We start from the raw sequence: 24105 nt of genomic DNA on the forward strand, positions 1-24105 counted from the left end.
CAGTGCCTTCTCTCTACCAATGTTTAATCATCAGTTTTCATTAAAAATGCATGTTTGTCGGGGGCGATATGTCCCCTGTCCCCCTAGTCCTAAATCTGAGGAAATTCATCCCCCAAACGGGTTCTAAACCCATGTGTTCGACTTTTTTCTGAAGGACAGGGGTGTAAGTGGGGAGCTGTAGGTGACAGGGGTTTGCACTTAGCCTCATCCAGTTTCAGTTACCCACAATGCACTGTTACATACTGTTTTCAAAATAGCTGATTTGTATGACTGGATCAAGATAATTGTTTTGAAATGTGGCCTGTGAATGGATTCCCAGGCAACAGTTGGGGCGCATGACACCTGTACAGCTTCAGGAATTGATGGGCAGTTCGCTTTTATCTGGGCCAGACTTGCCTCTGATCCCCGTGGTAAATTGTGGCGAGCTTCAGTTACACTGGCCTGCAGACCTGCCTGTCTCTGCAGCATGCTTCTTTCTGATGGACAGCCAAGAAACATGTCGGGACACGAGCGTCTGCGGCAGCAAATCTTCCCGGGGTGAAGCGGGGGCCCACGGTCAGCCTTTGGTAAACTGGCACTGAGCAAATTGAAATCAATAGCGCCCATGCACCACCCGATACCCTGAGCTGTCACAAGCGCCTGGGAACTGAGAACGAAGGGACACGTTGAAACAGTCTTTCGTGGTCTGAGTCAACAGGGCCCGTGCAGAGTTCAAACGGAAAAGCACGCTCGCATCTGTAAAATAGCGCCAAAATAAGTGACGCGTCTACCAAAACACTTATCTCTTCCGAATACAACAAACATAACTGAATTCGTATACACGTGCACTTATATGCCATTGTTAAACATTACACTAGGGGACTATTTACGCGTTGCCCGTAATTTGCGGTGGTAATACTGGTACCAGTAAATACGGATTCTGCAGGGCGCAGGATTACCGCAGTATTTCTGCACCTTGGAATGGGGGGAAACTGTAATACCGAATGATTTCACCTTTCTGAGCTATAAAACTCAGAATCCTGCACTGTTTTCCCCACACCTTTTGCAAGTTATTATCTGCCGAAGTTAGCGCACAGCAGACAGTGGGGTGGGGTACAGTTTGTGCACATCTGGTAAGCTAATACGAGTGGGAGCATTTGATTCCACCCAGGTCAGGATTAGAGGGGGAGTAGGACGCGCACTGAGGCCTCCATTGACAGTAGGAACCCGCAATCTGAACCCACGGACTTTCCTGTTGTGATTTATCTTTGAGTCGCTGGTAATGAGTGGCTGGTGACCTTTAAATGTGGACACTGCAAGGATGGTAACCAAGCCTGGCAGCCCAAAGGGAGGTTCAAGGGTGACCCCAGCCAAGAAAGGTTTTTAAAAACGCGGCAAATGGTGCTTTTCAAATATAGCATCTTTAAGTCGCCTCTCAAAAAGCCATTGTTTTCATATGGATTCTAAAGTTACACTCATTAAATGCTTCTAACAATTATGCACTGTATAAGGTTTATGCTTTCTATAAGGGTACAGCTATGTATTTACATATTCATACAAATAATAACCTTGCATGTATATTCAAACATTACCTATATATATATATATATATATATATATATATATATATATACCCCTGGGTATATAGAATCAGTTGGCTATATACATATGTCTATCTATATGGGTTTAGGCTTCCTTGTATAACATATATATATATACAAATAAAAACGTGTGCCTAACAATGTCTTTGTATTTATACATTTCATAGGTTTTTATGTCCCGCAATTTACATATTATTATGTGTCTATACATGTGGGTATATAAATATGGATTTATGCTTTTTATAAAAATGTGACTATAATGTGTATGTGCGTATGTATATATGTGTGTATGTGTATCTACATGTATATGTATGTTTAAAAAATCCTTGTCTCCCTTTTCTCCACTCTCTGCCTTATCCCAAAGTAATCACACTACAATGTTCCCCTATACACGCTTTCCAAACTACAAATACTATGGAGCACACGATGGGTGACAATGTCAACACATAGATTTGGCACAAAAATAACAATGTACAAAATGCATGACTCCTCTCCATCCCAGAGGTAATTAAGCCAAAATACATTAGTGTAACAGGTATTGAGTGTTTTGGTATGCCTGATCCACCTAAGCCCACCCATTCATTCAACCACTCACTCATATAATCCACCCATTCACCCAGACATCAACTCGCCCACCAATTTATAAACACCACTTCATCCATCTATGTCATTCACACAACCCCCAAACTTCCCATCCACCCCATTCACTCTTCCATCCACCCATCTGTCCTTTATCCACTCAACCCAACCCATCCATCACTTGATCGATCCACCCATCTATTGTATCATCTATCCTTTCTCCTACCCAACTCTTCCATGCCATCCAGTCACCCACTGATCCATCGATTTCTCTGTCCATCCACACACTTTTCCATTCTTCTATCCATCCATCCATGACCCACATGCCTCCACCAAACACCACTCAACCGTGCCATCCATAAACCAACCAATGCATTCTCCAACAGATCTGCCCATCCAAATGAGAAATTTCCAAATTAATAAATCTAAATTACTTTCATCTACCTACAAATTATGGTCGAGCTTTTCTCATGCTATTGGCCAGATAGTTATAGTGAGCTTTGCACACATTTACCTTCACCGGGTAATCACTGGGGAAAGCCTGGCGTAATGGGGTAAGGATGCTTACATCTGGCATTAGGACTGGCTACACCAGGATGTCATATGAGAGGCAGACGTGACACCAGGACAGTTCCTGAAATTTTGGAAGTGGTATTTGCTCTTTATATTTGAATTATTATTGTATATACATGTGCAGGCCTGGCAAGTGCTGATGATGCCACCAGGAATCGCTGGTGCCTATTTAATTTCAGGATAACTTCCCTCCTCCTTCTCGTTCTTCTCCAAAAGATGCTTATAACTTGGCTCTCCTCTGTCCATGTCGATATTGCACCTGAAAGGTAAGATTCGTACCTTTCCGGTTAACATCAAGTCTTATCTCCTAGGTATGAGTGAACATTCTCCTGCTTTAGCTTTTAGTACAAGGCGACAATTGGAGGGCGTGTGACAAGGTGGGAGGAGGGCTCCATTCTTCTGGCTTCTGATGCCACAAACCACTAGACTTACTTCACTGTGGCAAAAAGTGTAGTACTCCAGCACTGTGCATGTAAAATACAAGACTGCAATAAGAAAGAACTCTGAAAACCGAAATTGAAAAGGGAATTATTGTAAAAATCTCAGTATGAAATCGGGAAGAATTTGAAAAACCAAAAACCCACTAGGTAAAGCTCACTTTTTGTTGAATCAATTAATTGCTTCTGGAGTTGAGTGATCACGGACAGGCTTAGGCAGAGTCTACATATGCGCGGATGGGCCCAGGCACCCTCATGGACTGTGCTTTGTGTGGTACTGTGTTAGAAGGAAAGGAACCTACTGCCACAGTGCGGAACAGAAACATGGTAAATCAGTTTGTGCTTTCAAAATAAAGCCACACAGTGGTTGGCCATGATTAATAAGTGATCTTCCTGCCCCAGCACGCTTTACACAAGAGCCTCCAGGGCTTGCTTCCAGACAAAGAGCTACTTCCAGTCAGTCCTGATGCTGCTGTCTAGCTCTTTATTACAAATAAATAGGTGAAACCAGTTGTGTTTCTCTTCCCCCCTCCCCACACTTTAAAACAGTGGATGTTAAGGAGGCCTGAAGTGCGCATGTTGGGCTGGCAGTACTGTAATACTGGGCAGCCCAATATGCACAGTTTAGATCATGGCAAGGTGGCAGGCAATGGTAGCCTCATCACAGTACCAATCACAACATGAAACTGACTATCGTGCTATAATATCAGTGATGGGTCACGCCTACTACATGGTGCAGGGTGAGGCTTGCCGTATAATGCAGGTTCATATCGAATGTAAACTAACGGAAGACAATTTATTTAAAGAAAAAAATATATAATTTTAACAATATAACTGCCGTGTCTGGCATCTTGCAATGGGAGGGCAATTCCCTAATGTCCCTTTGGACGAGCCTGTAACTTGTGGTAATAAATTGGGACAACGAAAAAGGAAAATTCAGGTCTGACTATCCGATTGTACATATGTAACCTTTTTATGTACAACTGTTGATATCCCCCAACAATGACTTACCTTGAGCTGTCTCCATGGACGGGACAGATTCGTTTTTGAAATCATCCTCTGGGGTGGTCTCATGGAGACGCAATCCATGCCCCTTGGCATCCTTGCGTTTACAGGATGAGATCTCTAACAGAGCTGGTACAGTCTCACGTGGGGTGAGGATACCACGCCTCACCTCATTCAGCAATCTTCCTCTGGGGTGGCAGCCCTTCCTCACCCACTTGCAGCATTTGTAGCAGCCCAGCTTGGTCTCACTTCTGTTAGCATCAGCTTACTTTTGTAATATCGCCTCGCAGTGCTTCCTCAGGGCACCTGCTAGCGCCTTGCAACATTTTTCCGACACTTAACTAAGTCAAAGACATAGGTCTTGTGCTTCTCTGAAGGATCTCTTTAGCAACACACTTGACACATGAGCATTATTCCACCAGCGGCCATGACATCAGATGTTAGCTATCCATCGCCCCTTTGCTTGCCCCCTCCAGTAACCTTCTCACATTTGTTTTTGTCTAAGATCTTCCACTCCCGAGGAGATATAAATTCTCCCCCTCAACAAAAATATGAGATTTGAGGCCTTAATTCTCTATCTTACATTGAATTTCAAATTAAGATAACTAACAGAGATCCAGAGAAGTGCATTCCCAAAACAGGTATTTCCGTGAACACCAGATAGATAAGGTCCCTGTTGGCTATTATAAGGCATGTGGAATGACTCTGGTTCGTGTTGATTTAGGGCTCACAGCTGTCTTAGATGCGCCTGTGTGCAAATGTCTTTTGGGCAACAGAAGTGAAATGGTGAAGGGGCTCCACCCAGGAGCTGCTACTACTGAATGCATATAATGCCCCTCAGTAGCAATGAGCAACAGACATGCTTTAATCACTTTATTCGTATAACTGCAGGCAGTCGCCTTTTGACTCATTGTTTATAAGATACACACGATGAAGAAGTTTATCAAATATCTGAATCTTCCATGAAGGTTCAGTACCTAGTAAGTGTCTTATAGAGTGAGCTAATTGGTGAGTGAGTGAATATCACGAATTAATGCACGCGCGAAAAAAGCAGAACGTCCGGTGGCCACCTCAGAAACGCTACTCGGACTACAGGGTTTTTACTTGGGTTGTGCAGTTTTTCCCAGCAGTACTTTTCCCTGGAGTTTAGATGTAATAAGTTGAAGCTGGTATGCCTTCATCTACGACACAGTGATGTAGGAGCAATGCGCCAATGCGTCTATCCGATAAGGAAGGCGGGACACCCATATATATCCAAGAAGGACTGGGGATCAACGTCATAAATCTATAGAAATGCTCAGAGTCTGGGGAGAAGCCTTTCCGTGGGGAAAGCAATTGAACTGGATAAGGGTGCGCGGGGTTTCTCTAGCAGCATGCTCCTAATAAAACGTGTAAATTGTTGATGTTTGGAAAAGGAATTAATTTGGGAATTGAAGAATTCCATGGGGGGTGTAGATTGGTTATCTGTGATAAACAATACTTTAAACTAAAGCAAACCACTGCAAAACTCTTGTTTTCAGACAAGATTAGTCCACTTGCAACGGTTAAATTACAAACGGTTTAGGAAAATGATGCAGAGATTTGGAATGTGAAAAAAGCATGTCTACCAGTTTCCCTTTTGACGCAACGTTATCAAACATGGCTGACCTTAATTTCCGTGAAATGCAGAGGATATTGCTGCCATCTAGTGGCTACATTTGAGCATTGCAGACCTTGTTTGACTTCTCCCTTTCGATTTCTTTTAGGTCGCACTGGACGGTACACATTAATCGAAAAATGGAGGGACACGGAAAGGCATCTGGCACCTCATGAGAATCCCATTATATCATTAAACAAATGGGGACAGTATGCAAGTGACGTGCAGCTCATTCTGCGACGCACGGGGCCGTCTCTCAGCGAGAGGCCGACCTCTGACAGTGTCGCTCGAATACCTGAAAGAACTTTGTATCGACAGAGCTTGCCACCGCTAGCCAAGCTTCGGCCTCAAATTGACAAATCCATCAAAAGGAGAGAACCGAAAAGGAAATCCCTGACCTTCACTGGTGGAGCCAAGGGCTTGATGGACATTTTTGGCAAGGGAAAAGAATCGGAGTTCAAACAAAAGGTCATCAACAACTGCAAAACAACAGCCGAAGAGCTGAAAAAACTGATCCACCTTCAGACAGAGAAACTGCAGTGTCTGGAGAAACAGCTGGACTCGAACCAGGCGGAAATCAGATACTGGGAGCAGAAGTACACCTCCAGCCTGGAAGAAGAAATTATTAGAGTGGAGCAAAAGATCAAACGCAATGAGGTGGAAATTGAGGAGGAGGAATTTTGGGAAAACGAGCTGCAGATCGAGCAGGAAAATGAGAAACAGCTGAAGGAGCAGCTCCAGGACCTGCAGCAGCGGATCCAGGAGTGCGAGAGCAAGCTGAAGGAATACCTGGCCCAGGTCCAGCGCATGGAGCGCGGCATCGAAGCCGAGAAGCTGCAGCGCGAGGTGCAGGAGGCCCAGGTGAACGAAGAAGAAATGAAAGGCAAGATCGAGAAGATTCGCTCTGAGGTCGACGTGCAGAGCCAGCAGAGCCTGAGGCTGGAAAATGGCTCAAAAGCAATCGAGAGATCGCTGGGCCAGGCTACGAAGCGGCTTCTGGTAAGGAACCTGATGAAATGTTCCACCTCCAGTGCTTGAGATGGAAAAAGTAAAGTGCAGGTACTCTGTGCCAGAGGAGCACCTGCTTGTTTCTGAGAAGTGCCGGTACTTTCCAATTAAAAGTATCACATTTTTCTTGAGATGTACCGGTACTCTCCCTCAAAAAAAAAATATATATATATGTGGTGTTAAGAATGGTAAATAATTACGTCCTCAATGTATTTTCTAAGGTTGATATTTCAACTACTATGTTTTGAGTTACAACCTTTCAGATTGGATTGGGGAGTATTTTTGGAAACCACCGGCAGGCTGGATAGGCAATTTTGGGACTTGTTTTAAAGATGACCAGTAAATTCCAGTAAGAGACTATTGTAACTGGCATGTTGTTGTCGCAGAATTTATCATAAGATAAAGGTCCAGTGCCGGTGCAGAGGTCATAGTCTGCTTCACCAGCACGTGCTTGTGAAATCCACAACTGCGTGTTGCTGAAATGTGTATGTTTCTTGCTCAAATGACATACTTGCTTTGTGCAGATCTGCAGACTTTTGCTAAAAATAGATTGCATAATGCACCACATCCATGATTCCAGAGCAACTTTCAGCACTTAGGCACATCATAAACTAACATTGACTACATTAGTTTACACACTTATCGATGTGCTGCTTGTGTCTGAAACCAGAAGGATGTTTCCTGCAAGTGCAGTCCTAGCGCCTTGGAGGACCCGGGTCTTGGGTTACTGATCTTGCAGCTGGGTACCAACCAAGATGTAAGCCTGACGTCTGACTCTTCCCAATGTGCCTATGTTCTTTATGAATTTATGGAGCTGCTGAAACCTTTAATCAAAACCACCTGGGGGCATATTTAAGAGCCCCTAGCGCCACCTTAGTGCCATCATAGCATTTTTTTTTTATATGGTAAGGCAGTGCTAAAGTGGCTTTTTCCATCCTCCATAGGTACAAAGTGGAGCAGTGCATGCATTGTGTCACTTTGTAGACCCTGGCGCCACATTATGCCTGCGCCAGGCACAATGTATGCAAGGGGGGCGTTCCGGTGCTTGGAGGACTGAAAAAATGGTGCATTGAAATTTAACAGATTTCACTGCACCATATTTGGCGTCATGTTTAATGCCTGCTCAGAGCAGATGTTAAAATGACGCTCCCATAGAAACCTATGAGACTCCTTGCACTTTGCTACACTAGCATGAACATTTTTGACGCTAATGTAGCAAAGCGCTATAATAGCGTAATTTTTTTTGATGCTATTGTGCTGACAACTGCCATGGTTCACCATATTATAAATATGGCAGAACCATGGTGTTGTTAGGTGCCGGTAAGGGGGGCACAGAAAAAGTGCTACATCAGCTCTGATGTGCCACTTTTTCTTAAATATGGGCCCTGAAGTTTTGGTTCGCTGTGGCATCTCTCCGCATCCCTCTACACTGTGGATTACCAGATGCTACTTCAATTTACGGTAACTCAGTTAGCAGTGAATCAGCTAACTGTAGCCTGATTTCCTATTAAGTGTACTACTTAAAACGTGCAAACTTATAGTTAAACAGGGCAAGTGTCAAAAACAACTTCTTATATTTTAGTCATTTTTTTCCTATTTGGTTTATGCTGGTTACAGCCCACGCAATGTTAAATTTGCAAAAATGACTAGCATATGACTGCATAAGCGTTTGGTTTTGTGCTTCATAGGTCACTGTTTTAAACTGTGCAAATGCTTGAATTAACTTTTATGATCCTATGCCATCAGATTTTCTGTTGGCTGCTATCCCAGGCTAGGAGGCCCATCACACATCGTCCATTTTTCGTTAAGAGTCAGAGTTTGTTCCTCTGCCCTGAAAGTTATGTAGCATTCTTGCTTGGGAAAACCATGCCTCTTGGAAGGTCACACAGAGTGATGGCCACTCTCTTTCCAAGTGCACGTTCTTGCCTTTGTGCTTGAGAGTGAACCTTGTTCCGGGAGATTCATTAACTATTGCAGTGGCATCTGAGAGCAGGAGTGTGCATTTGGAGTATAGACTCTGCAGTGCGACAGGTATGTTGAACCTTTGACAATGGAAACCTGATATGAGAATTGTAGAAGACTTTTTTTTCACTCTGTAATGTCAGTGCCAGAAAGCTGTTCTGGCTACAGCTTACTTTGAGATGGCGGTTCCAGGTGTTGAGCCTCAGCATTCATTTTTGGGGACTACTTCTTTTTCATCATCAGAATTTCACCCCCAGCCAGAGAGAGAAAGATAGAAAAGGGAGAAAAAATGCAGAAGAGAAAGATAGAAAAACAGTGACATTGGTAGAAGGCAGTTATGAAAAAGAACTTGTTAATGTGAGCTGAAGAGACAGGGAGGGAGGGTGGTGGAAGAAAGAGGCATGAGGTGGAATTAGACCTGGCCAGCAATGGTCATCTGCAACCCCAGTTCAGCCACACCAGCAGCAAGCACCAAAGAAAATCCTTAGCCCCCCTACTGTTATCTCTTAATCAAATCAAACACTACTTCCGGGTCTCATTACCGTTCTACAAACTCTACAAAAGCAGACATCTGACAGAATTGCTAGAGTGAAAGCTCTTAGCCATCAAACGCAGAATTAGACTAGAAAACCATGTGTTCTTACTCATGCTGTAGCTTTAACAGCTCCTTACCATCTAACTGAATACATCTAACTGAATATAGTGGCACAAAGGAAAAAAATGCCAACTTCCATAAACATTTGTAGCCCATAGAGAGAGGGTAGGCGCGAGCAGCAGCTGCCTCAATCCAAAGACACAGGCCATGTCATGTGCAGAATAAATGAAAGCAGAAGAAACACACGTACAACTACAAAAACTCAAAACACATAAAGCACGTAAAATGCAAGCAAAACAATGGGTCAGAAATGCATTCGGTAAAAAAAGAATAGATATGACACAATGTAAACGATAGTTATGTAAAACATTTCGAGCAGATGCCCTGTTGGTTAGAGAATACAATACCTCGTTCTCTCGTTGCTCCAGCTGCTTAATGGAAAATGTAATTTATTCTATATAAGTTTAGTCACATTACAGTCCTGGAGGAAGGTGCCGTTTCTCACCCTTCTTGGGCGCCTAACCGGCAGTGGCAAGGGCTGGTGCTCTCCCAGTCACAGTAATGACCTCTGCGCCCATGCGACATTCATTCACCGCTGCTTGCATTCCTCAGGTTGTGCTCTGAGGGCACTGACGGGAAACCATGATCCTTTTTTAACTGAGAGGGATTGGCCCGGGTTAACATAGGTCTGTCGGATTTCAAAAGAAAAGTCTGGATGTAAAAAGCAACGGATATGCGCTGGTCCAAAGCATCAAACGAAGTAGCATCCTTGTCCCCCAGACCACCTACCCCCTACCCCAGGCACAGCAACAGCAGATCCGTCCCAGCTGCACAGGAGTAGAACAGACCTGCCCGGAGGGGATTGTGGCTTTTGATTCCATCCAGATTTAACTCAGATGTCTTCACTTTCCTTTGTAGGAGAAGGAGCAAGAACTGGAACAGCTGACCAAGGAGCTGCGACAGGTGAACCTTCAGCAGTTCATCCAGCAGACGGGAACCAAGGTCACAGTGCTGCCGGCAGAACCCACAGAAGTGGAGGCTGCACTCGGCGAGACGCAGAAAGGTAAAGCAGATGTGAGGACCTAACCTGCTGGACACGGTCATGCGTCAAGCTGCAGGGCTTCCCGACTCAGGGAGGCGTTGTGTCCTGAATGTGTTGTGCTGTATTGTACTGCAACATTTATGTAGCACTTACTACATAAGCACTTACTACTAAGTGTAGTTTAGTTGTGTTTCTTATGACCGTAGTCCTTGTAGGTTGCTACTGCATTGAATTGTCCATTCTGAGATATTTTGTTTAAAATTTATGGTCCTGAGCAGGCATAAGTTATCGAGAGAAATAGTGGTGAGATCTGTCGGAATGGACTTTTGCTAATATGATCCCATATCTGTTTGTCATTGTAAGATGTCAAAAGCAATCATGCTATGTAGCTTGTTAGGACCTGTAGTGGTGGACTAGATCAAAGTCCTCAATTGGCCAGCAGCATGTGACAGAACTCTGCCGTTATTTAATACATGTTCAGTTGGTGATGGGTGTTGTATTGCTGTGAACTGGTACCGTGCTAGGTGATACGCATAACACATAGCAGTTTTATCTTATGCGAGCGTAAGATTTCAAGCGGTGTAAGGGAATTATTATGGATCCTGTATGAACTACAATTTCCTGCTAAGCGATGGGTGACATAGTATTAAAATTAGTCTGGGACAGGAGGATTATATGCTGTGATGTACTGTAATTGCATCTGTATAGTGCTTACTACTCCTGGCAAGGTGTTGAAGCACTTTACGTCTGCCAGCATGCAGCTGCTGAGCTCAAGGTTAATGTTTTTTATTTTTTTCTTCAGTGGTTGTTGTTGGTTATAGGGATTAGTCCTGAGCTCCTAAGGAAACCATTCCATGCATTTACTCTAGGTTTTATGTGGTAGGCTGAGTTAATAGGACTTAGGCATGATCATTAGTGGGAGGGGTTATGCGAGTTCATGTGGATGGTTAGTGGTATTAATAAATGACCTACAAGAAAATAGGTATTTCTGATTTGCAGTGCTATGGCCTCTAAAGAAGAGGTTGTGATCTTTGAAACAACATGTTTGCAACTTGCTGAAATACAGTCATAGGGGTGAATGCAAATATCCATTGATTTAGAGTAGGCTGTGCTTAGAGTGGGCATGCAAAGTATGGAAACTAAAGGGAGGTTCATTTGGAAGAAATGGAGGGGCAATACTTTGAAGATTTTAAGTCAAGGTAACTTTTCATTGGACTACAGAGGAGGACTTTTAGGGATTGCATGCAAAACTGTAGAAAGAGGCAATATTATTTACATGTATGTAAATAATAAATGTATGTGTAAGATAGTGCTTTGTTAGGAATTTTTGATGAGCACTGGAAACAAGTGAAGAGTCTGTCCTCTGAAAGCCGATGGCTAGTCCACTGCTTTAGCAAGAATAGATGATTAGCTCAAGGGTTGGAAGCATAAAATAATATCTGGATGCATATATAGGGAAATATCAAGAAGTGTAGGTCACACTCAAAGCAGCAATAACCTCATGATAGCAGCATGAGATAGTATATAGTGGAAATAACGCAAACTTCAAAAAGGAGATTCTCCACATGATGAGGTGGATGTCTTTTGATGTACACGCTCAAAGTTGGGCTCTGAGTAAAAATCGAAGTGGGATCAATTTTAGATGCCCCTGATTGTGTCATAGCACAAGATGGGCGTGAGAATAGCTTCCCCAGACAGTGGAAGTGTATTGCTTGCATTTCTGTGCTTAAGGGTGGAGGCCAGACAATAAAGCGAGTAGGCTATAGATAGGCTAATTTTAGCAATTCCATGAACCTTGTTAGCACAAAGGTGATCATTAGTTCTTCCTAAACCCTGCCACTCAGTAGATGGTAGGGGTGAAGGGTGGGACTGTAGTTTCTGTTACTCAAAGTGAGGAGGTATCTAGGCTAGACTTGCCCTGTGTCTGTCCCTAATTGCTGCTTCAGAAATCGCACACTTCATTGTACTCATTTGGGAGTATTCTTGCAAGAAGCCGTTCCCCACTGCGGCTGTGGGTGAGAAGCGTTACTTTGATCAAAGGGAGAGAGCCTGAGAATGATACTTGGAAAAAAACAAGTTAAAACTGTTCTGCAGCATGAGATCTGGAGCAGACTAGAGTCATTCGGAGCATGGCACTGAGACCACCCCAGGAATTGCACTAAGCGAACTTAGGATGATCCAGGATGAGGTTGATGCACCTGGAGTACAGTTATACTGATTGCAAGGCATTCCTGCCAGGGGGTTTCAGAGCCCAAGTCTTGCTCCTTTAAGGACAGCCAAGACAGATGTTCTTTGCAGAGTGCTGCAGGCCTCCTTGTTTTACCAATTTTCTTTACATATACACCCACCCACTCTCGTCTTAAATCAGGACCTTTGGCTTCACACAGCTTATCTTCAGACTAAATAAGAGAGCCTCTGAGTTCAGCGTTCGGAAATTTAGTCATGTAGTAGATGGTCAACAATTCCTGCACTGGCATTCAGCAGAACAGACAATTTAGTTTAAAGCTGTCTGTATTGCCCACAGAGACTTCCACCAGCATCAGCAACCTGAGATTGCTGTGGTACCAACTCCCTACACCTCTGCCCCTTCTCTCTCTCTGGAAAGATATGTTCTCCTGCACCCAAACACTGCGGCGAAGCACATGCAAGTACCTAGTCCTTGGTTCTTTAGAATTCTCTTCTATCGGAGCGGAGAACCTTAGAAAGCCCCTTCATCTTGTGCAGAAATGTGAAAGCACACCGATTCTGATAGTGTGTCGCTTGGATTTGTTTCTTTTTCTTTTCTGTTTTACCTTTCTTGTTTTGTGATGTTTTTCTCTTTTTTTTTGCACTGAGACTGAGCATGTTGAACGTTGTGTATTCGCTTTACTTGGCCATTGTCTGTCAGTACTGTTGTTTTCTTGTTGTTTCGTTACACAGTATCTCTGTGTCCCTCGCAGCAGTGCACTTTATCAACAATATAATTAATCTGTCTATCAATGTGTGCTGAAATGTTATTACTGTAAATACAAAGGTCTGCAGTTTTTATTGCTGGTTGACATGCTGCTTTGCGGTTCCAGTATTTATGGCCCCACCCTCCTTAAGGGCACAAAGCTTAGTGGGTTGAGTGCCTGCTGCAGAGGGCTGACTGCTACTAGCATAGTCCAAATTTTGCCAGGTCTGGATGTCTCTATCTTTTGTGCTTAGAGGGTCAGTAAAATAAGTACTGGTGAGTTAAGTCAGAATAACACCAGTTACATAAGAATGCAAAGATATGCATCATGCCTACCTGGTGTTTCCTGCACTTCAATGTATATTGCAGCATGGTATGAAAATGGAACCAGAGTAAACAGTATATAAAATAAATGTATGTGCACTAACTTTTCTGTGACTTTCTGTTTTGTTTAGAAACCCCATTTCAGTCTGGTTCTCTGAAGCGCCCCGGGTCGTCGAGGCAGCTGCCCAGTAACCTGAGGATTCTTCAGAATGCCCTGTCGTCTGGCTTTAACCCTGAAGGCATTTACGTTTGACTGAGTGACTCGAGTGGGTATCTTTTCTGTTCCATCAGGTCCAGCCCCGTCGAGAGCAGTGGGAGCCATTCCAGCAGCACCAATGCCCAAAGGACAAGGAGCCAATAGGAACTGCGCTGCTCCTGCTGCCGGACACAGCACGGTTCAAGCTGGCGCTCAGCACTTCGCGAAAGAATCCAACACTGTTACCGCCTCTGCTTCTACTAAGTATTAGTCACCAAGTGCAAGAGAACAGGAATACAGTGCAAGGCAAAAAGACATTTGAAAAATAATTCCAGAGGTTAATTTATTCCATTCAGTCGATGAATATGTAAATGCTTCATTTCTCATATATTTGTTTTGTATACCATTTGTTTTATAACTCTAAAGATTAAGAAAATCAAAAATAGACATGTACAGTCATACACGTATGTGGGTACCCTGACTCATAACGCAGGCTGGGTTTCCTAAGGAGCCAAAGTTGTTGGTCAACATTACAGCAGGCCTCAATTTTCTCCTGTTTTTATAAACTTTTGTATTTACTTTTGAAAAACACTTGTTTATTTAATTTCTAAGGTGGGTTATAAGTTGAGTAATAACCACCAGAATGTCCATAAAAGAGAGGAGGCCAGGCTTCCCTCTAGAGGTGGCTGGGGGAGAGCGGTGTTGAGTGGCTATGTCTCATACTTGGTATTGCTTCTGATGCAAGACATGGCAGCTGATAGACAGTTAAGTGGGCTGTAATGCACACACACATGCTTATTTACATGTATGTTTGGATCTAGTGTTCTAGGGATTTTGTACCACTTTGGGGCTGGATGATGTTTCCAAACCAAGGAGCTTCAGTACCCAGATTGTACCTAGGAAGCGAACTGTCTTTGATCTGCTAAGAGGGCGTAGGTGTACATATGCAACTCAACGAGCGCCTGATAATGCAGTTTTGTGATGAACAGAGTGGAGCACAAACCTGCATTAGCATGGATCTCCAGGTTTAACACCCCAAGCAGAAAGTGGCATATTAGATGCTGGTAATAGAATGTGGATACTACAAGTATGACCACACAGTTACAAGTGAGCAGGCGTCTTTCATCATTTTAGTACTTCCGCCTCACAAAGGTCCCTCCCTATAAGGGAGGCATCTGTGAGAGCAAACAAAATGATGTTGCTGCTCCTGGTACCTAGCTAACATGTAGGGCTGCAATCTATGTAGAGATAAATGCTGAGTATTGTTGCTGCACAGGGCTTCAGTAGCTGTTCCAATTCAGTTGCTGCGTGAGGGCTCCCTTGGTGGAGCAGATCTTGCTCTACACCGGCCTGTTGTATTTGCACAGTTCTAGTTGCTGAACAGTTTCTATGCATTTGTAGATCTAATTGCTACTCATTGCTGCTGCACTTGAACAGATCAGGATGCTACAGGATGCTGCATGGGGCTGCTGCGCTGGAACAGATCAGGATGCTGCACAGGGCTGCTGTGCTGGAACAGATCAGGATGCTGCAGAGGGATGCTGCGCTGGAACAGATCAGGATGCTGCACAGGGCTGCTGCGCTGGAACAGATGAGGATGCTGCACAGGGCTGCTGCGCTGGAACAGATCAGGATGCTGCACAGGGGCTGCTGCGCTGGAACAGCTCAGGATGCTGCATGGGGCTGCTGTGGTGGAACAGATCAGGATGCTGCACAGGGCTGCTGTGCTGGAACAGATCAGGATGCTGCACAGGGCTGCTGCGCTGGAACAGCTCAGGATGCTGCACAGGGCTGCTGCGCTGGAACAGCTCAGGATGCTGCAAGGGGCTGCTGTGCTGGAAAAGATCAGGATGCTGCAGAGGGCTGCTGCGCTGGAACAGATCAGGATGCTGCAGAGGGCTGCTGCGCTGGAACAGATCAGGATGCTGCACAGGGCTGCTGCGCTGGAACAGCTCAGGATGCTGCACAGGGCTGCTGCGCTGGAACAGATCAGGATGCTGCACAGGGCTGCTGCACTGGAACAGATCAGGATGCTGCACAGGGCTGCTGCGCTGGAACAGCTCAGGATGCTGCACAGGGCTGCTGCGCTGGAACAGCTCAGGATGCTGCACAGGGCTGCTGCGCTGGAACAGATCAGGATGCTGCACAGGTCTGCTGCGCTGGAACAGCTCAGGATGCTGCACAGGGCTGTTGCACTTGAACAGATTTGATTGTTAAACAGATTTCTAGCGATTCCTAGTTGTAGTTACTGAGCAGGGCTGCTGTGCTGCTGCTCATATTGTTTCCGCTCTTGGCTGTTGTGCATGTCTGGGTGATACATAGATCTGGATCTGGATGCTGGATAAAGCTACTCGGGCTGAACACGTCTAGCTTCAATGAAGAGCTTCGAGGGCTGCCAAAATCTCGTTGCCACACAGGAGTGCTGCGGCTGCACATGCTTGTTGCACATATCTGCTTAAAATGAACAAATCTAGTCACCAAATCAGGCAACTAGGGCCGCATGGATTTGGGTGTCCCACAGAGATGCTCTTGCTGCACAGATCTAAAGGATGCAAATGGCTACTGTATCTGTGCAGATGTTGCACATGGCCATGACGGATTGACAGATCTAGCAAATGCTAGCTAAGGCCTAGTTGCAGCACAACACAACCTTCCTTTGATTTCATTGGTACTTACTTTGCTAAAACTACACTTGTACCAGTCACTTGGATCCGCATTGTATACTCCACATTAAAAGGCATGCTCTACACATAACCCATTCAAAATGTTGGATCCACCAAGAATCCTCCTGAAACTCATAACAGGAATGAGTTACATAGTGGTCCAGAGCAGAGGCATGAAACAGTCCCTGCAAGTATATGGTCCCCCCTTGGGTCTTCTGGGTAGAGCTACTCCTGTGAACCCCTTCCTGCACGAAGGAGACTCGGGGTTTTAAAAAGGAGGGGGACGCAGTTTTGTAGACTAATGCAATGTTCAAATGAAATCATTTTTTTTTATTGTGCCATTAGATCAAAACAATTATTAGATAAACATACTGAAACAATAAATTATGCACATAATCCAACCGAGATTATGTCAGATACTATCTACAGAAACATAATGTCTACTGATCACTGCTCCCAACTCCAAAATATATAAGAACTTGTTCCAAAGCGGCTGCACTTTTAAATTCAGATTTCACTTTGATCCTGAAGGAGTCAGCCATCTATTTGATATCCATGGGCTTAAATCTGGACTCTAATATTATGCTGTTTCCCTGTGAAAACTAAATGAAATGTGTGTGACGGAGACATACGGTGCACACTGTGAACAAAACATAATTTAAATTACTTTTTGACTATGTTTAGCAATCTTTCAGTCAAAGGGATGAGTTTGACACCAGGTCAATTTTACATGGGAAGGTTATCTTTAAGAGTGACTCGCTGTCAGATAGAGGGCTTCCTACATAGTTCCTGTTCAGGATTAACATGCGTATTACCTAGGGGTTCTGGAATAAAGTGTGCACACTGCTGGCACATAATGTATTAGTGTTGGACGAATGTGCTATTATTGATAAAACAGGACGAAGTGTACACGTCTTACAGGTGTTTTGCAGTCTAGATGCGAAGTGCTCTGTGAATTCTGAACAACTGCTCCGGGACAGTCCGAAGGGAAAGCATTGTGTTTACTGAACACAGAAAGCCAGATCTCCCTCCGAAGAAGACGGTTACCCATGGAAACCAAGGCCCATATTTATACTTTTTTAGCGCCGCATTTGCGCCGCTTTTTGACGCATAAGTAGCGCAAACTTACAAAATACAATTGTATTGTGTAAGTTTGGGCTGCTTTTGCGTCAAAAAATGACGCAAATGGGGCACAAAAAAAGTATAAATATGGGCCCATATTTTGTAAATTTACGAAGCTTTTGCGTAAAAAATAATGCAAGTGCGGCACAAAAAAAGTATAAATATGGGCCCAAGTTTGAAAATAACAAGGAGCTCTATAAAATCAATATTAATTTTGTTTGGACATTCAGAGTTTCTGTTTGCAGAAATACCCTCTGGCCCAGACGCTGTCGGCTAATGCCCTTCTTAGCTTCTACCCCGGAACACTTGCAGTACCTGGTACCCCATCATGTGCTCTTTCTACATGCAGTGGGCTTTCTACTGCTTGTGCTGTTGACACGTGAAGGGAACCACCGAGCATCCGCCACTTTTGAGGTTAATGAGGCTTGCTGAGTATAGTGACTCACCTTAGCGCCAGGATACCCTCCCGGGGGATAGCACCCTTAACATATACACATAAAATAAGTTAACAATATCTGAAGTAGTAAAACTGAATGTTGGCAAAGGAACATTATGGTCTGCTTTCCTACATTGTTAATCACTCTTTGAGATGATAAAGCCCATGCAAAGAATGGACGAGGCCTATTAAAACTCACTCATGAATGTAACCTCACACACACCGAGTCTCTTTCATGCAAGAATGAGCAACATTGTCTCTCACTGGCCGAGCCACTCTTCGTTACTCCGTAGCCTCTTGATCTTTCCACTAGATTGTCCCAAATCTACGGGGGAATATTGTCTCATATTCCACAAGCGCAGGCCTTTAACTAACCCACGTACTCTGTAGTTGAATATTTAAACAGACTATCGTTTGATATAGAGAAATTCTCATCAGTCCTACAATTGATTATTCCTATAACTGTTCTCGACGTCATGGCGTGCAGCGTGCATTTTACTCATTAGCTTCTGGTGAGTAATCTACTGTTCATGAACATCTTGCGACAAGTGCCTGATGCCTGTTGCCCCTTTGTGCTCAGGTGCACAGCGTGGGAAGCAGGTCTTGGCACCATCATCGTAATTTAGCTGTGATTTTCTAGGGGGCTAGTAGAGGGCCTTGACAGTACCTTGTGCGGTGCCCTCTCTAATCATTTTCGTGAGGAAGCTAACAACTTAATCTTTGAGAAGTCTTTATAATAGTATTTTAAACATCTATGAAATTAAATTCTGCTTGAGGCTGCTTCTAAGTGTTAAGTAATTCAACACTGCCCTCCAGTGGCTTGCCATGTAACTTTTTGTTATCAAAGAAAAGCATAAAGCAGCGTGAGGAAGTAATACGCAGTTGTATTCGGCCACAACTCCCTCATATTGTGCCCTTGCCTGAGGTGAAACCGCAGCGGAAGGAAGCAGCTGAGAGTTGGCGCCACTGGTGTAGAACAGTATCTGGTAAAGGGCCCGGGCCATTATATATAGGGCAGGAAAGGGCCAGCCCCCCGTGCCGCACACGAATGGAACGGAGGCCCTGGAAAATGTCTCCTTGTTACCTAAGAGAGCGGTTTGAAAGCATTGACGCCATCTTAAAGAACACTCAGGTTTGCTTAGCGTCACTTCCTCAATTTGAAACTTGCAGACAGAAATACTCAACTATTTGTATCCAACCCCAACCCATAATCCTCCTACCTGGTTCCAAATGTGGGTACAGCAGAGACTGACCCCGTAGCAGTGCCTGCTGTTTGAAAATAGCAGCCTTGTGTGTTTTGTCTTTCGATGAAGGGACATTCACCTCAGCATGGCCGAAAAACTCGGCACATGTTAGAGAACATGTTAGAGAACTAAGCCAGCCAATAGCAAATTCCTGTGTGGTGATTACAATGCCCAACAAAAGCATGCAGATCATCTCCACTGAAATCCATTACATGTATATTTTCATCTATGTCATTTAGGGCATCCTGAAAATCTGTACAGATTTGAAATTCATTTTGTGGGCTGTCAAACTCATCCTTCTGCAGTGCTCACCAGTAGAAGCTGAAAAGAAGTAAGGTAGGGGCATTGAAACAAGCCCAGTAGCAAGGCATACATGGTGACGTAAAAAGCATACTTCGTCCTTGTAAAAGATTTGGAAGTGCGAGGTACTCATCCGTGATACTACAAGAGGCCATCCCCCATGACAGTCTCCTGTAGGTGGCATTCACACGCATGACCCCAATTCCTCGCCCTGCACTCACGTTGATCCTCCATACTTTGAAGGATCCATTACTTCCGGGGGTGTACAGGCCAGTCCAAATAAAACGGAAAAGCAAATAGGTCATTACTCCCTGAATACTTAAGGGGGGTGCACTGTCAAGTTGTGAAATGAACCAGGACATGTTCTCACAAGAGCTACACGTGAGCATTCTGACACAGCTGCTACTGAGACGGGCGGTGCCAAGCCACTGGTGTGCGCATATGTACTCATGCCATCTCTGAGCTACACAGAGACTTTTATGCAGTCATATTATTCCCTTTGAAACAGTTTATAAAAATAAATATGAAATGGCTTCACTGGGGTACTCTGTGTCCGGCTGGCCACTTGAAATCTATAGGGAACAGGGCTCATGTGTTACACATGAGGTGGGATTCCCACAACCTGCTGTGCTAGCTGCGGGTATAAGGAAGTGTGCACAGTCTGAGCACAGCTAAGCTCCACAGCAGGAGAAAACACTGTGTGCAGCCACCTGCCACAGAACATGTGCCACTTTACTGCAAAGACTCTCCCGTGAACATAACGCCGAAGGACATACCTAACAGACATCGACGCAATTTAGGCACACAATTGAAACATTTGTACAGGAAAAAACTAGAACAATGCTATATTGATAGTTGGTTTCTCTAGACAATTGAAAATAAACAATCTAAAGGCAACGCCAGTGAGAAGTCAGTGGCGATCTCGTTTCCTCTGCAGCATGTAGGGGCCCAACCCAGCCAAAGTCCTTTGTACACCTGAGAGATGGTGAAATCGACCACATCTTGCAGGGTGGCCTTGTTACACCACTCTTACAAATCTGAGAGATGTTGCATATGCATAAGCAAAACGTTCACAGTTCAACTAGATGAGAACAGGAAACAAGTAATAATGAGATTGAAGTGTAAGCGTGAACTAGCTGAAAGTCTGAGTTTTTATATTTAATGTTTATCCATGGCTATGTAAGCCATTTCCTTGGCAAACACTGGGCTATTCTCACCTTATGGGCAAGAAAATGTATGGAAGAGATGGTGTTATAGACTCTCCACTGTAGCTTCTCTATTAAGTTTGAGGAAGAGTCATTTTCACAGTATAGTTCAGAAATGTAAGTACTTGGAGATGCCAAGTACAATATGCTGTAGTTATTCAGCTTTACATGAACAAGGTGTGAGTAGTTGCAGCCACATAACTCTTCCACTAACAGCAGGTCTCCTGGAACCTATTGAACATGCTGTCAAGCATTGGATGGTCGTCCTGCGGATGCACACCAAGCAGATACCTCCATTTAATAAATGATACTAACCTATTGTGGAACACACCTGTACCTGAATAACACACAATGGGATGTCTGATGATATCAGTTCTGTTTATACCTCTCATCCATTACTGCTCCACCATAAATCCCCTCCACAAAAAATGGAAAAAAATCTGTTTCGTTTTTTTGATGTTGCATTATCTTTGATATGTAAGAATGAATTTGTGCTTATAGGAGGAGCAATCTAAGGAATATTGGCGACAAAGTCACAGATGCATTTTTCTCTGTGGCACTCTCCTTCACCCAGTAAAGAGGCTGTACTTGCAGTTTGAAGTTGCAGTAAGGTAGTATAGTATCCATACAGTTTCTTATAGACACACCAGATCAGGTCAGCAGACAGGTAAACACCACTCCTGTGCCCGACCCGGAAGCACTCTCATGATGCAGGTAAAATGGATGCAGGACAAGAAGTTGGTCTCTGATTAAAAATAGAAAAGTGGATTTGTTTGACTAAGTAATTTTGAAGTTTCAGGCGCTCCGCATGTGTTGCCTTCAGAGACTCGGGCCTTAACTTGTCCATGTAAATATTTAGAATAAATACGTTTTTTTTTTTAAAAAAAAGAAAGAGTTGTCTACAACATTTTCAGTACTGTACTAAAAAGATGAATTGTACAAGTATTACTTTTGTACCACACCCATCTCAGAGCCCTGGACCATGCACCTTTATACTATTTGCTAAAGTATTTCAGTGCGTGGGAGGTGGTCTTCTCGAAGGTGGCACCACAGTTATTCTGCCTATTTATTCAATATTGCTGCTTAGCCTTTTGCAAAATGGGGCTTTGATTTATAATTAAGACAGCCACTGTTAAAAAGCTACGGTAGCCCCTTTCAGCTCAACCCAGCATGTGCCAGAAAGCAGTGGAAAGCAGTGTGTGCGTCTGAGTGTCTATAGATGGCGAAGGCCAACAAACCACTAGTTGTGAGGGAACAATCATGTTGAGCAAAGGCGAGTGAATGTGGCCCAGCTACTGCTCACCCCTTGTGTCCAAGGGATGAAAAGAGGGCTGCCTGGAGGAGGCGTGCGCACAGTGGTTTGTTCCCTTAGATATGGTGCTGCTGCAGCTTTCCATACAAGAGCCACCATGCTCAAGAACTGTGAACACAGATGTAAGCTTTCAATATTGCTTTGCTTTATTGCAATTTGAAATTCTGTATCATATTGTAATTATTGTCTTTTACCAATGTCATATTGATATATATTTTCTGATTATTGCCATAGAATGTCTATATAAATAAACTACTACACAAATAAACTGTTCAGGATTCACTGGGGCAAGGAGGAGGGCAGGGTAGGGGTAGACAATATGTAAATGATTCAGCTCAGTGTATGGTTATTGTCATGTGCTGGAGTTGGATGTGTTTAGTAAATGAAAATGAATGGGAACTAAAACATATGCATACGTACGTACAAAAGCACACGCGGAACACACACTGCTAGACTGTGGCGATCACAGAAAGATCGCAGTTCAAGGCTCTCTCTGTACTATTTCAGGAGCTGCCTGGTGTCAGAACTTATTACCTCTCTGTGTTCTTCCTTGCTGACATAATGGTTCAGAGTATGAGGGTGCTTCTCTCACCTCCTGTCTATCTTCAATAAAGTATAATAGCACTTTAAATGTGGATTCAGAAGCAAATGTGTCTCACTCATGATTCAAGTGTAACTTACGCCTGCATTTCAGAATTTGCCCTGAACTCAGTCCCAGATTTACCAACATTTTGTGTCTGGGTTGCCTCACTTTTTTTTGACAAAGCCCCCACACAAAAATGTATTACAAGATTTACTAAGTCATATAAAGCCCGATTTGCATGGCTTAGTAATAAATGAATAAATAAATAAATTCATATGCTTTGTCTTGCATTGAGGAGGCATTCCATGAGTGGAGCAACAGTGTTTCCATTCATCTACCTATGTATTTTGATGTAAACCCAGATTTATTAAAGTATTTCTGAAAGGATCTTAATTACCTTGTGAAGAGTTCCTCTCATAAAGAGGAGCTGCAAAAGGTGCCAGAAAGGGAGTTTTGGAGCTCAGGATCTTCCTGTAGGCAGAGTAGACAGAGTGGCAGTAGTATGTCTTACAGAAGTTTGTCCCCAGAGGAGCTAGAGGACAGGCAACAGGCCAGATCGCATGAGCTGGGAATTGAAAAGCTCATGTTGGAAGCAGAATGCCAAAAGTTTGAAATGAAGCAAAATCAACAAGAGAGGGAAAGGGTCCTTGCTCTGGAGGAAAATAAATTAATTTGACCAAAGTATTGAGTAATAGGGAGCTGGACCTCAAGGCCAAGCAGGCCGTTCCCAGCATGAATGGTGGTAGCATACGCCCAGTGCAGTCTGAGAGGAAGGTGCACATTCCTAAAGATCAATTGAAGGATTGGAAGAGGGAGGATGACATGCACTTGTGGTTTAAGGGGTATGAGACAGCTTTCTACATGAACGGGGTCCCTAAGGTACACTGGGGGGCAGGTCTGTGGAATACTTTGAGGTAGTGGTTAGGGACACCTTGACAGCATTAGGGTATCCCTAGGGGCTCACCTGCTTCACCATGAAGGATGCCCTACTCACTAGGTATGGTCTTATCCCAAAGAAGTCCATGTAGAATTTTAGGTCCTACAAGAAGATGTATTCCCAAACTTGGCTAGAATGTGTTGATTCTTTTTGCAGAGCACTGGATGGATGGGTGAAGGGTAGCAAGGTAACATATTATGAGGGGCTGTACAATTTGGTTGCATGGAAGCACTTGTATAGGTTGTTTTCCGGAGCTGCACCAGCATCTGATTGACAGCAAACTGGCTGACCCCAGGAAGCTTGCCCAAGAAGCAGACTAGGGTCCACAAAAGGTATGGAGGAGACTCCACCAAGAGTGGGCATGGTCACCGTCAGAAGAAGTGGGAGGGCAAGTATAGGCAGTGGGTGGCTATGAATGGACAGGGGGTGGAGGC

At 44.0% G+C, this 24105-nt stretch overlaps 1 protein-coding gene across 4 annotated transcripts in view; it reads left to right on the plus strand.

Annotated features, from left to right (window-relative positions):
- RASSF8 (Ras association domain family member 8) overlaps positions 1–21713 on the plus strand; it is a 358214-nt gene extending 336501 nt beyond the window's left edge. For all 4 annotated transcript variants that reach the window (XM_069228595.1, XM_069228596.1, XM_069228598.1 and 1 more), the window contains 3 exons: positions 5920–6809; positions 10294–10438; positions 13805–21713. In XM_069228595.1, the coding sequence (XP_069084696.1) occupies positions 5920–6809; positions 10294–10438; positions 13805–13926 (1157 nt within the window). In that variant the 3' untranslated portion in view covers positions 13927–21713. The remainder of the gene's footprint in view (positions 1–5919; positions 6810–10293; positions 10439–13804) is intronic.
- The last annotated feature ends 2392 nt before the right edge of the window (positions 21714–24105 follow it).

This window comes from Pleurodeles waltl, chromosome 4_1 (genome assembly GCF_031143425.1).
Source record: "Pleurodeles waltl isolate 20211129_DDA chromosome 4_1, aPleWal1.hap1.20221129, whole genome shotgun sequence".
Taxonomy (NCBI): Eukaryota; Metazoa; Chordata; class Amphibia; order Caudata; family Salamandridae; genus Pleurodeles; species Pleurodeles waltl.